General features: G+C 45.5%; 1 protein-coding gene across 1 annotated transcript in view; it reads right to left on the bottom strand.

Annotated features, from left to right (window-relative positions):
* Positions 1 to 915: 915 nt before the first annotated feature.
* The window catches only part of tmie (transmembrane inner ear), a 29690-nt gene continuing 16652 nt past the window's right edge, over positions 916 to 13953 (bottom strand). The window contains exons 3-4 of the mRNA XM_039003203.1: positions 2172 to 2321; positions 916 to 1049 (exon numbers count right to left, since the gene is read on the bottom strand). Coding sequence (XP_038859131.1) covers positions 916 to 1049; positions 2172 to 2321 — 284 coding nt within the window. The remainder of the gene's footprint in view (positions 1050 to 2171; positions 2322 to 13953) is intronic.

Genomic DNA, 13953 nt, shown 5'->3' with positions numbered 1-13953 from the left:
AGTCTCAGGCTGAGTGAGGGGGACTAGGAGGAGGAGGGAGGAAAGTCATCCAGTCTCCGGCTGAGTGAGGGGGACTAGGAGGAGGAGGGAGGAAAGTCATCCAGTCTCAGGCTGAGTGAGGGGGAGGAGGAGGGAGGAAAGTCATCCAGTCTCAGGCTGAGTGAGGGGGACTAGGAGGAGGGAGGAAAGTCATCCAGTCTCAGGCTGAGTGAGGGGGACTAGAAGGAGGAGGAGGGAGGAAAGTCATCCAGTCTCAGGCTGAGTGAGGGGGACTAGAAGGAGGAGGAGGGAGGAAAGTCATCTAGTCTCATGCTGAGTGAGGGGGACCAGGAGGTGAAGGAGGGAGGAAAGTCATCCAGTCTCAGGCTGAGTGAGGGGGACTAGGAGGAGGAGGGAGGAAAGTCATCCAGTCTCAGGCTGAGTGAGGGGGACTAGGAGGAGGAGGGAGGAAAGTCATCCAGTCTCAGGCTGAGTGAGGGGGACTAGGAGGAGGGAGGAAAGTCATCCAGTCTCAGGCTGAGTGAGGGGGACTAGAAGGAGGAGGAGGGAGGAAAGTCATCCAGTCTCAGGCTGAGTGAGGGGGACTAGAAGGAGGAGGAGGGAGGAAAGTCATCCAGTCTCATGCTGAGTGAGGGGGACCAGAAGGAGGGAGCAAAGTCATCCAGTTTCAGGCTGAGTGAGGGGGACTAGGAGGAGGGAGGAAAGTCATCCAGTCTCAGGCTGAGTGAGGGGGACTAGAAGGAGGAGGAGGGAGGAAAGTCATCCAGTCTCCGGCTGAGTGAGGGGGACTAGAAGGAGGAGGAGGGAGGAAAGTCATCCAGTCTCAGGCTGAGTGAGGGGGACTAGGAGGAGGACGAGGGAGGAAAGTCATCCAGTCTCAGGCTGAGTGAGGGGGACCAGAAGGAGGGAGGAAAGTCATCCAGTCTCAGGCTGAGTGAGGGGGCCAGTGAGCTCCTCCTCCTCTCTCACCACTGGGAGCTGGCTGCTGCTGGCGCTGCGAGCCTGGACCTGCTCAGAGACCGTCGGGAGGGATGCAGTGTCCAGGAGCGCTGGAGGGACAGGATGAAGAGGAAGAGATGGAGAAGGATGAGGGGGAGGAAGAGAGGGAGGATAGAATGGAAGACGAGTGTGAGGATAGAGAGTAGGAAGAGGAGGACAGGGAGGATGAGGAGGAGAAGAGGGAGGATGAAGAGAAAGAGGAAGAGAGAGAGGAACACAAGGAAGAGAGGAGGAAAGACAGGGTTTGGAGAGGAAGGGTACAGGTAAAATGGAAGGGATAGGGTTGGAAGATGAAGGATTGAGGGAGGAAGAAGCCAAAGGGAAGGCATGAAAGTTAGAACAGTCGCAAAGGAGACAGACTCTGACCTAGAGGAAAAAGCTTTAATGTAAAGTCAATGAAACTTTGAATATCCTGTATTCATTCATCCAGAGTGTGTTTATATCTCCAAGACTATATGTCTATGTTGACTCCATCTACATCTTCAGTCAGATAGGACAGGGAAAATATGGCACATTAAACTAATTCAAAACACCATTTGCATCCAGAGAGATTCAGACAGAGGTGTGTGATTTCGTGCTGCTTGTTATCCGTCGGAAATGAGAGAAAACATATCTTAGCTTCGAATGATTGGAAGTGATGACCATTAGCATAATATGATATCTGAGAGAAACATCAAATTAATTAATACAAAAGCTGTCAGGGGCCCAGTCTCGTTAGTGTGCCAAGTCAAACAGCTATGATTCTCCTACTGTATAAACAGGCCTAGCAGGTGGTATTTCATTAATAGAATCCATAACTCGCTCAGCAGTTGCCTGTCAGAGTAGTTCTTAGAGTAGTGTAAGTAAACAAAGGATGCACACCTCGCACTTAATTTTCTCCTTGCTGTGGATTTATTTCACCAAGGAGAGAGGAGTGTGTGACTTTTTTTCCATTTGTAAAGTTATAATGTAGTTCAAAGAGAGTAGGGACATTTGTCACAAGGAGAAGGGATGTCCTAAAATGTACACCGCACCTGCCTCCTAGGGACTTTGTCATAGAGAGTAGTAGGGATGTCCTAAAATGTACACCACAACTAACTCCTTGGGACTTTTGTCATGGGCAGAAGGTTTTTTCTATAATGTGCACCATAGTATTCTTGGGGAGATTCTGAGAGGAGCTTTAGCCTACTTACCTCCTGGGATCTCTGTGAGCTCGTTGAGAGGAGGCACTGTCTCCAGTGTGTTGGCGTAATCCTTAGCTGCTGCTCTCTGAGCATGTCGCGCCTCAATCTCCTTCTTCGTCCTGGGGATACGGCATTTGAAGATGCAGCATAGGGTTATGACTTACAAATGGAGAAAGAGGGAGACAAAGAGAGAAAGATAAAATATAATAGTATTTCCTATGTGGAATGTTATGTGTTTCTGAAGTACATCTGAAGACGTTTTGAATTAGACACTACTCAACTGTGTCACATTACAGCTATTATATAACTGTATAAGTGATACTTCATTATCTGCTGTTATCAGACTATTTTCCTTTTTTGTTGATTTGGGCTCTGTCATGACATGGTAAATTATTACTGTATAGATGTCTGATGGATTATCACCCCTTATTGAACCATGCATCATGTGGTTTGATAAACCAATCACAAACAGACGATGCCATTACCATTTGGAACTCTCCCTCATAATAACCATCATGACAATTCAGCGCATATAATATTACAGGACCATGATATTTATTTAACCTTTATTTTAGCAGAGTCCCCTTGAGACCAACGTCTCTTTAGCCAAGTATAACTCAACTCCACACATTGTCCCGTGTAATTGAGTACTGTTCTTTGGGTGCTGAAATCCATAGTATTAAAAAAAATATATAATAATTTTTTACCCCTTTTCTCCCCAATTTCATGGTATCCAATAGGTAGTTACAGTCTTGTCTCATCGCTGCAACTCCCATATGGACTCAGGAGAGGCGAAGGTCGAGAGCCGTGCACCCTCCGAAACACAACCCAACCAAGCCGCACTGCTTCTTGACACAATGCCCACTTAACCCGCACCAATGTGTCGTAGGAAACAGCGTACACCTGGCGACCGTGTCAGTGTGTACTGAGCCCAACCCGCCACAGGAGTCGCTAGTACCCGATGGGACAAGGACATCCCTGCCGGCCAAACCCTCCCCTAACCCGGACGACACTGGGCCAATTTTGCGCCGCTCCATGGGTCTCCCGGTGGCAGCCAGCTGTGACAGAGCTTGGACTCGAACCCAGAATCTCTAGTGGCACACACCACTGCGTCACTCGGGGGGCCCGAAATCCATTGTTTTTTATACAAACTTTTATGTGATGTAGGAGCTCCAGTCCGCCCACACTAGTTGCTGCTCAACTCTGTTGATGTAAAGTACATCATGGAGTTCAGTTTTACTTGGCTAAGGTCTAAAGCCCTGCATCTCACAATAAATACAACAAATTACACATTCGCCTCTCCATGCATCATGCAATATATCTGTTCAGTATGCAAACTAGTTGGACGATGAAGCCAAATACAGTGCCTATCATAAGTATTCAACCCCCTTGGATTTCATCACATTTTGTGTTACAAAGTGGGATTAAAGTGGATTTAAATGTCATTTTTGGACAATGATCTACACAAAATATTCTGTAATGTCAAAGTGGAAGAAAAATTCGAACATTTCTCTTAGATTAATGAAAAATATAAAACTAATATACCTTAATTAGATAAGTTCAAAACACCTTTGGCAGCTAATTACTTCTGTGAGTTGTGCAATATTTGCCCATTATTCTTGAAAAAATTCTTCAAGCTTCGTCAAGGTGTTGGGGATCATGACTAGACAGCAATTTTCAAGTCTTTCTATAGATTTTCAAGCAGATTCAAAACTGTAACTTCAAATCAAATGAAATGCTTTGTAACAACAGGTGTAGACGAAAAGTGAAATGCTGAGTTACGGGTCCTTTTCCAACAATGCAAAGTTAAAGATAAAATATATAAACTACCGGTCAAAATTTTTGGGTTTGTTGTTTCATCTGTACAAACAATAGTACGCAAGTATAAACACCATGGGACCACGCAGCCGTCATACCGCTCAGGAAGGAGACACGTTATGTCTCCTAGAGATTAACGTACTTTGGTGTGAAAAGTGCAAATCAATCCCAGAACAACTGGATGCTGGAGGAAACCGGTACAAAAGTATCTATATCCACAGTAAAACGAGTCCTATAGCGACATAACCTGAAAGGCCGCTCAGCAAGGAAGAAGCCAGTGCTCCAAAAACGCCATAAAAATGCCAGACTACGATTTGCAACTGCACATGGGGACAAAGATCGTACTTTTTTGGAGAAATGTCCTCTGGTCTGATGAAACAAAAATAGAACTTTGGCCATAATGATCATCTTTATGTTTGGAGGAAAAAGGGGGATACTTGCAAGCTGAAGAACACCATCGCAACCATGGGAAGCTTGTGGAAGGCTACCCAAAATGATTGACCCAAGTTAAACAATTTAAAGGCAATGCTATCAAATACTAATTGAGTGTATGTAAACTTCTGTCCCACTGGGAATGTGATGAAAGAAATAAAAGCTGAAATAAATCATTCTCTCTACTGTTATTCTGACATTTTACATTCTTAAAATAAAGTGGTGATCCTAACTGACCTAAGACAGGGAATCTTTACTTCGATTAAATGTCAGGAATTGTGAGAAACTGAGTTTAAATGTAATTGGCTAAAGTGTATGTAAACTTCTGACTTCAACTGAATATATATATATATATATATATATATATACACACTGAGTGACACGAGAAGTAAATACACTGAATAATGAATAAAAATAACCAGTAAAAATGGCAGGGAGTACCAGTACCAAGTCGATGTGTAGTGGTACGAGGTAAATGAGGTAGCTATGTACAGGTAGCGGTAAAGTGACTAGGCAACAGGATAGATAATAGACAGTAGCAGCAATGTATGTGGTGAGTGTGAAAGTATGTCTGTGTGTGTGTGTGTGTGTGTGTGTGTGTGTGTGTGTGTGTGTGGTGTCAGTATGCTTATGTGCGCGTGTTATGTGTGTGTTTGGGCATATGTGTGTGTTAGGTTGTCTATGTACGTATGTGTGAGCGTGTGGGTAGAGTCCAGTGTGTGTGCATAGTCAGTGCAGGAGAGAGAGTGAAAGAAATGTATGTGTTGGGGTGTCAGTGTAAGTATTTGTGAGTGTACCTACCCGCCCCCAGGTGGTGAGGGTAGGTAACAACATCTCCACCCCGCTGATCTTCAACACAGGCCCCATAAGGGTGCGTTCTCAGCCCTCTCCTGTACTCCATGTTCACCCACGACTGCGTGGCCATGCACGCCTCCAACTCAATCATCAAGTTTGCAGATGACACTGCAGTGGTAGACTTGATTACCAACAACGACGAGACGGCCTACAGGGAGGAGGTGAGGGCCCTCGGAGTGTGGGGTCAGGAAAATAATCTCACACTCAATCTCAACAAAACAAAGGAGATGATCGTGGACTTCAGGAAACAGCAGAGGGAGCAGCCCCCTATCCACATCGACGGGACAGTAGTGGAGAAGGTGGAAAGTTTTAAGTTCCTCGGCGTACACATCACGGACAAACTGAAATGGTCCACCCACACAGACAGCGTTGTGAAGAAGGCGCAGCAGCGCCTCTTCAACCTCAGGAGGCTGAAGAAATTCGGCTTGTCACCAAAAACACTCACAAACTTTTACAGATGCACAATCGAGAGCATTCTGTCGGGTTGTATCACCGCCTGGTACGGAAACTGCTCTGCCCATAACCGTAAGGCTCTCCAGAGGGTAGTGAGGTCTGCACAACGCATCACCAGGGGCAAAATACCTGCCCTCCAGGACACATACACCACCAGATGTCACAGGAAGGCCAAAAAGATCATCAAGGGCAACAACCACCCGAGCCACTGCCTGTTCACCCCGCTATCATCCAGAAGGCGAGGTCAGTACAGGTGCATCAAAGCGGAGACCGAGAGACTGAAAAACAGCTTCTATCTCAAGGCCATCAGACTGTTAAACAGCTATCACTAACATTGAGTGGCTGCTGCCAACATACTGACTCAACTCTAGCCACTAGGTCTGCCGACGAATACTCCATCCGCTGTGCCTTCAACCGGACTCCGTCGGACGTCGGAGCAGACGCTTCTACTAGCCCCGGGCTACTAACTTTAAACGCCGGGTCGCCCGCGTGCTAGCGTAGTAACGACTACTCCGCGGTTTCTCTGTTCCTTCTATTGCTGCCACCTGGACCCTATGATCACTTGGCTACATAGCTGATGCCGGCTGGACTGTCCATTAATCACGGTACTCCATTCCATTTATTTATTATTCTTTTTTGTTTATCTGTCGGCCCCAGCTGAGAACTCAGGCTCGGTGTGAAGTTAACCGACCCTCTTTGCCCATTCATCGCCATTTTACCTGTTGTTGTTTTAGCTGATTAGCTGTTGTTGTCTCACCCGTTGTTGTCTTAGCTAGCTCTCCAAATCAACACCTGTGATTACTTTATGCCTCGCTGTATGTCTCTCGCATATGTCAATATGCCTTGTATACTGTTGTTTAGGTTAGTTATCATTGTTTTAGTTTACAATGGAGCCCCTAGTTCCACTCATTATACCTCTGATACCTCCTTTGTCCCACCTCCCACTCATGCGGTGACCTCACCCATTATAACCAGCTTATCCAGAGATACAACCTCTCTTATCATCACTCAGTGCCTGGGCTTACCTCCGCTGTACCCGCACCCCACCATACCCCTGTCTACACATTATGCCCTGAATCTATTCTACCACGCCCAGAAATCTGCTCCTTTTATTCTTTGTCCCCAACGCTCTAGGCGACCAGTTTTGATAGCCTTTAGCCGTACCCTCATCCTACTCTTCCTCTGTTCCTCGGGTGATGTGGAGCTAAACCCAGGCCCTGCGTGTCCCCAGGCACCCCCATGTGTTGACTTCTGTGATAGAAAAAACCTTGGTTTCATGCATGTCAACATCAGAAGCCTCCTCCCTAAGTTTGCTTTACTCACTGCTTTAGCACACTCCGCCAACCCTGATGTCCTTGCCGTGTCTGAATCTTGGCTTAGGAAGGCCACCAACAATTCTGAGATTTCCATACCCAGCTACAACATTTTCCGTCAAGATAGAACTGCCAAAGGGGGAGGAGTTACAATCTACTGCAGAGATAGCCTGCAAAATTCTGTCATACTTTCCAGGTCTATACCCAAACAGTTTGAACTTCTAATTATAAAAATTAACCTCTCCAGAAATAAGTATCTCACTGTTGCCGCCTGCTATCGACCCGCCTCCGCTCCCAGCTGTGCCCTGGACACCATTTGTGAATTGATCGCCCCCCATCTAGCTTCAGAGTTCGTTCTGTTAGGTGACCTAAACTGGGATATGCTTAACACGCCGGTAGTCCTACAATCTAAGCTAGATGCCCTCAATCTCACACAAATCATCAAGGAACCCACCAGGTACAACCCTAAATCCGTAAACATGGGCACCCTCATAGACATTATCCTGACCAACTTGCCCTTCAAATACACCTGTTTTCAATCAGGATCTCAGCGATCACTGCCTCATTGCCTGTATCCGCTATGGGTCCGCGGTCAAACGACCACCCCTCATCACTGTCAAACGCTCCCTAAAACACTTCTGCGAGCAGGCCTTTCTAATCGACGGGATGAGGTCGATATCCTGGAACGTTATTCCTGGAAGGATATCAACCTCATCCCGTCAGTCGAGGATGCCTGGTCATTCTTTAAAAGTAATTTCCTCACCATCTTAGATAAGCATGCCCCGTTCAAAAAATGCAGAACTAAGAACAGATATAGCCCTTGGTTCACTCCAGACCTGACTGCCCTTGACCAGCACAAAAACAACCTGTGGCGGACTGCAATAGCATCGAATAGTCCCCGCGATATGCAACTGTTCAGGGAAGTCAGGAACCAATACACGCAGTCAGTCAGGAAAGCAAAGGCTAGCTTTTTCAAGCAGAAATTCGCATCCTGTAGCTCTAACTCCAAAAAGTTTAAGGGACACTGTAAAGTCCATGGAGAACAAGAGCACCTCCTCCCAGCTGCCCACTGCACTGAGGCTAGGTAACACGGTCACCACTGATAAATCCATGATAATCGAAAATTTCAATAAGCATTTCTCAATGGCTGGCCATGCCTTCCTCCTGGCTACTCCAACCCGAGCCAACAGCTCCGCCTCCACCGCAGCTACTCGCCCAGGCCTCCCCAGATTCTCCTTCACCCAAATCCAGACAGTAGATGTTCTGAAAGAGCTGCAAACCTGGACCCGTACAAATCAGCTATGCTAGACAATCTGGACCCTCTCTTTCTAAAACTATCCGCCGCCATTTTTGCAACCCCTATTACCAGCCTGTTCAACCTCTCTTTCGTATCGTCTGAGATCCCTAAAGATTGGAAAGCTGCCACGGTCATCCCCCTCTTCAAAGGGGGTGACACCCTAGACCCAAACTGTTACAGACCTATATCCATCCTGCCCTACCTATCTAAAGTCTTCGAAAGCCAAGTTAATAAACAGATCACTAACCATTTCGAATCCCACCGTACCTTCTCCGCTGTGCAATCCGGCTTCCGAGCCGGTCACGGGTGCACCTCAGCCACACTCAAGATACTAAACGATATTATAACCGCCATCGATAAAAGACAGTACTGTGAAGCCGTCTTCATCGACCTGGCCAAGGCTTTCGACTCTGTCAATCACTGTATTCTTATCGGCAAACTCAATAAATCAAATCAAATCAAATTTATTTATATAGCCCTTCGTACATCAGCTAATATCTCAAAGTGCTGTACAGAAACCCAGCCTAAAACCCCAAACAGCAAGCAATGCAGGTGTAGATAGCCTTGGTTTTTCTAATGACTGCCTCGCCTGGTTCACCAACTACTTTGCAGACAGAGTTCAGTGTGTCAAATGGGAGGACATGTTGTCCGGACCTCTGGCAGTCTCTATGGGGGTTTTAAAAATAAAGGAGAGCCGCACACTCTAGGAGCTCAGATGCAAAAATGTATTTACCAACGTTTCGACAGCCACGCTGTCTTCATCAGGGTATAATCACAAACACTGCGGGATGACTCGTTTATATAGTGTCAAAAGACACACAGGTGTCCGTAATCATGGCCAAGAGTGGCCTAATATCATTGGTTAATTCTCAAAATATTAAAATGGCATACAAAGAGCAGCATACAAAAATCAAATGTATAGCATACGATCATAGATTCATTTTAGACTACACAAGCTTACAAACAATTACAATGGCAAAGTCACAATGATCACAAGAATGGCTTCAGATCAAAGTCTACGTTGAGACCGAAGGGAGCAAGGGTCTTTAAGTTAAAGATCCAGGCAGCCTCTCGTTTTAACAATAAATTGTCAAGGTCACCCCCTCTCCTAGAGAGGGTGACATGTTCGATGCCAATATAACGCAGAGACGAAATCGAGTGGCCTGCCTCCAAAAAGTGAGCCGCAACTGGGTAAGTCAAGTTTTTGCACCTAATGGTGCTACGATGCTCTGAGATACGTAATTTAATTCGCGCTTTGTTTTACCCACATAATTTTTACCACAAGGACAAGTTATAAGATAAATAACTGCCTTAGTGGAGCACGTAATAACACCTTTGATTGGGATCGATTTCCCTGTTTGTGGGTGTTTGAAGGATCTGCATTTATAAGTGCCATTGCATTGAGCACAGCCATTACACTTGTAATTTCCATCCAGTAGGGGCGCAAATAGACGTTGTTCAGGAATATCTTGGGGTGGTAAATCAGAGTGTACCCATTGGTCTCTGAGATTTCTGCCCCGATAAAATACGACCAAGAGAAGGTCCGAAAACACATTACCGAGACTATCATCGGATTTTAGAATGTGCCAATGTTTGTGAACGATTCCCTTAATTTGTTCAGAGCGCTTTGAATAGCGGGTAGTTAGAATGCAAGAATGCTTATTTTTGCGAGACTGCCCTTGAAAAAGGTCATGTCTCGTTTTGTTTTTAATTTTCTCAATGGCAATATTAATCTGATAATTTTTGTACCCCCTCTCCTTGAACTTTCTTTGCGTCTCAGCCATATTTCTGTCGAAATCTGATTGTTTTTGCAAATTCTTTTGATTCGACAGAATTGGCTGTAGGGCAAACTATTTTTCAAGGGAAGTGGGTGACAACTGTAAGCCCTCAACAAACTGTTACGATCAGTAGGTTTCCTGTAAAGATCAGTGTATAGAACATTATTTTCACACAAGATCAGAAGATCAAGAAAACTGATTTGACGTGTATCAGATTGCATAGTAAATCTCAAATGTTCAGAACAGGAGTTAAGAAAAGCATGGAATGCCTGGAGCTGTTTTGCATCACCCCTCCATAGAACAAAAATATCATCAATATACCGTTTCCAAATAATGATGTTAGGCAAGAAAACATTTTTGAGAGGATTGAAAATAGACTGTTTCTCCATGTAACCCACATACAAATTAGCATAGTTAGGAGCCATGGGGGATCCCATAGCAGTACCCTTCGTCTGAATAAAGAAATCATTTAGAAACATTAAATAGTTGTGTGTGAGTACTATTTCAGCCAATGTTATAATGCATTCACTGGAAGGTAGTTTATTAGGGTCACGTTGCAGAAGAAAATGTTCCATAGCTTCAATACCGCCCTCGTGTGGAATATTTGTGTATAACGACTCAACATCAAAAGTAACTAACAAGGTATTCTCAGGCCTGTTGTCCGGACCTCTGGCAGTCTCTATGGGGGTGCCACAGGGTTCAATTCTCGGGCCGACTCTTTTCTCTGTATATATCAATGATGTCGCTCTTGCTGCGGGCGATTCCCTGATCCACCTCTACGCAGACGACACCATTCTGTATACTTCTGGCCCGTCCTTGGACACTGTGCAAACTAACCTCCAAACGAGCTTCAAATGCCATACAACACTCCTTCCATGGCCTCTAACTGCTCTTAAACGCTAGTAAAACCAAATGCATGCTTTTCAACCATTCGCTGCCCGCACCCGCCCGCCCGACTAGCATCACCACCCTGGATGGTTCCGACCTAGAATATGTGGACAACTACAAATACCTGGGTGTTTGGCTAGACTGTAAACTCTCCTTCCAGACTCATATTAAACATCTCCAATCCAAAATCAAATCTAGAATCGGCTTTCTATTTCGCAACAAAGCCTCCTTCACTCATGCCGCCAAACTTACCCTAGTAAAACTGACTATCCTACCGATCCTCGACTTCGGCGATGTCATCTACAAAATAGCCTCCAACACTCTACTCAGCAAACTGGATGCAGTCTATCACAGTGCCATCCGTTTTGTTACCAAATCACCTTATACCACCCACCACTGCGACCTGTATGCTCTAGTCGGCTGGCCCTCGCTACATACTCGTCGCCAGACCCACTGGCTCCAGGTCATCTATAAGTCTATGCTAGGTAAAGCGCCGCCTTATCTCAGTTCACTGGTCACCATAACAACACCCACCCGTAGCACACGTTCCAGCAGGTATATCTCACTGATCATCCCCAAAGCCAACACCTCATTTGGCCGCCTTTCCTTCCAGTCCTCTGCTGCCAGTGACTGGAACGAATTCCAAAAATCGCTGAAGTTGGAGACTTATATTTCCCTCACCAACTTTAAACATCAACTATCTGAGCAGCTAACCGATCGCTGCAGCTATACATAGTCCATCTGTAAATAGCCCACCCAAACTACCTACCTCATCCCCATACTGTTTTTATTTTATTTACTTTTCTGCTATTTTGCACACCAGTATCTCTACTTGCACATCATCATCTGCTCATTTATCACTCCAGTGTTAATCTGCAAAATGTTAATTATTCGCTCCTATGGCCTATTTATTGCCTACCTCCTCATGCCTTTTGTACACACTGTTTATAGACATTATTTTTTTCTACTGTGTCATTGACTTGTTTATTGTGTTATTGGCTTGTTTATTGTTTACTCCATGTGTAACTCTGTGTTGTTGTCTGTGTCACACTGCTTTGCTTTATCTTGGCCAGGTCGCAGTTGTAAATGAGAACTTGTTCTCAACTAGCCTACCTGGTTAAATAAAGGTGAAATAAAAAATAAAATAAAAAACTTTAATAATGGAAAAATGTATGTAATAAATGTATCACTAGCCACTTTAAACAATGCCACTTTATATAATGTTTACATACCCTACATTACTCATCTCATACTGTATGTATATACTGTACTCTATACCATCTACTGCATCTTGCCTAAGCTGTTCGGCCATCACTCATTCATATATTTTTATGTACATATTCTTATTCATTCCTTTACACTTGTGTGTATAAGGTAGTTATTAATAATGTGAAATTGTTAGGTTAGATTACTTGTTAGATATTACTGCATGGTCGGAACTAGAAGCACAAGCATTTCGCTACGCTCGCATTAACATCTGCTAAACATGTATATGTGACAAATACAATTTGATTTGAGTTGATTTGAGTGTGTTTTGCTAGAGTCCAGTGTGTGTGCATAGAGTCAGTGTAGGAGAGTTAATGCAAAAAGGGTCAATGCAGTTAATCCGGCTAGCCATTTCATTAGCTATTTAGCAATCTTATTTAGCAGTCTTATGAATTGGGAGTGGAAGCTATTGAGGGTCCTGTTGGTTCCAGACTTGGTGCACGATCAGCTCCTTTGTCTTGCTGACTTAGCCAAGCAGGAACATTCACTGTCTTCTTGGTAAGCAACTCCAGTGTAGATGTGGCCTTGTGTTGTACAGTAGGTTATTGTCCTAATTAAAGGTGAAATTCCTCTCACAGTGTCTGGTGTAAAGCAGACTGAAGCAGATTTTCCTCTAGGATTTTGCCTGCGCTTAGCTCTCTCCCATTAATTTTTTTCCTGAAATACTCCCCAGTCGTTGCCGATGTCAAGCAAATACATACAATGATGCTGCCACCACCATGCTTGAAAATAAGGTGGCAGTTACTCAGTGATGTGTTCTGTTGCCGCCCCAATAGGTCCACAGACGACGCAATCGCAACCACACTGCACACTGCCCTAACCCATCTGGACAAGAGGAATACCTATGTGAGAATGCTGTTCATCGACTACAGCTCAGCATTTAACACCATAGTACCCTCCAAACTCGTCATCAAGCTCGAGACCCTGGGTCTCGACCCCGCCCTGTGCAACTGGGTACTGGACTTCCTGACGGGCTGCCCCCAGGTGGTGAGGGTAGGTAACAACATCTCCACCCCGCTGATCCTCAACACTGGGGCCCCACAAGGGTGCGTTCTCAGCCCTCTCCTGTACTCCCTGTTCACCCACGACTGCGTGGCCATGCACGCCTCCAACTCAATCATCAAGTTTGCGGACGACACTACAGTGGTAGGCTTGATTACCAACAGTGACGAGACGGCCTACAGGGAGGAGGTGAGGGCCCTCGGAGTGTGGTGTCAGGAAAATAACCTCACACTCAACGTCAACAAAACAAAGGAGATGATTGTGGACTTCAGGAAACAGCAGAGGGAGCACCCCCCTATCCACATCGACGGGACAGTAGTGGAGAGGGTAGTAAGTTTTAAGTTCCTCGGCGTACACAAACTGAATTGGTCCACCCACACAGACAGCGTTGTGAAGAAGGCGCAGCAGCGCCTCTTCAACCTCAGGAGGCTGAAGAAATTTGGCTTGTCACCAAAAGCACTCACAAACTTCTACAGATGCACAATCGAGAGCATTCTGTCGGGCTGTATCACCGCCTGGTACGGCAACTGCTCCACCCACAACTGTAAGGCTCTCCAGAGGGTAGTGAGGTCTGCACAACGCATCACCGGGGGCAAACTACCTGCCCTCCAGGACACCTACACAACCTGATGTCACAGGAAGGCCATAAAGATCATCAAGGACAACAACCACCCGAGCCACTGCCTGTT

This window comes from Salvelinus namaycush, chromosome 11, assembly GCF_016432855.1.
Source record: "Salvelinus namaycush isolate Seneca chromosome 11, SaNama_1.0, whole genome shotgun sequence".
Classification (NCBI taxonomy): domain Eukaryota; kingdom Metazoa; phylum Chordata; class Actinopteri; order Salmoniformes; family Salmonidae; genus Salvelinus; species Salvelinus namaycush.
The sequence above is the reverse complement of the archived record's forward strand: the minus strand, read 5'-3'. Positions and strand labels throughout refer to the sequence as shown.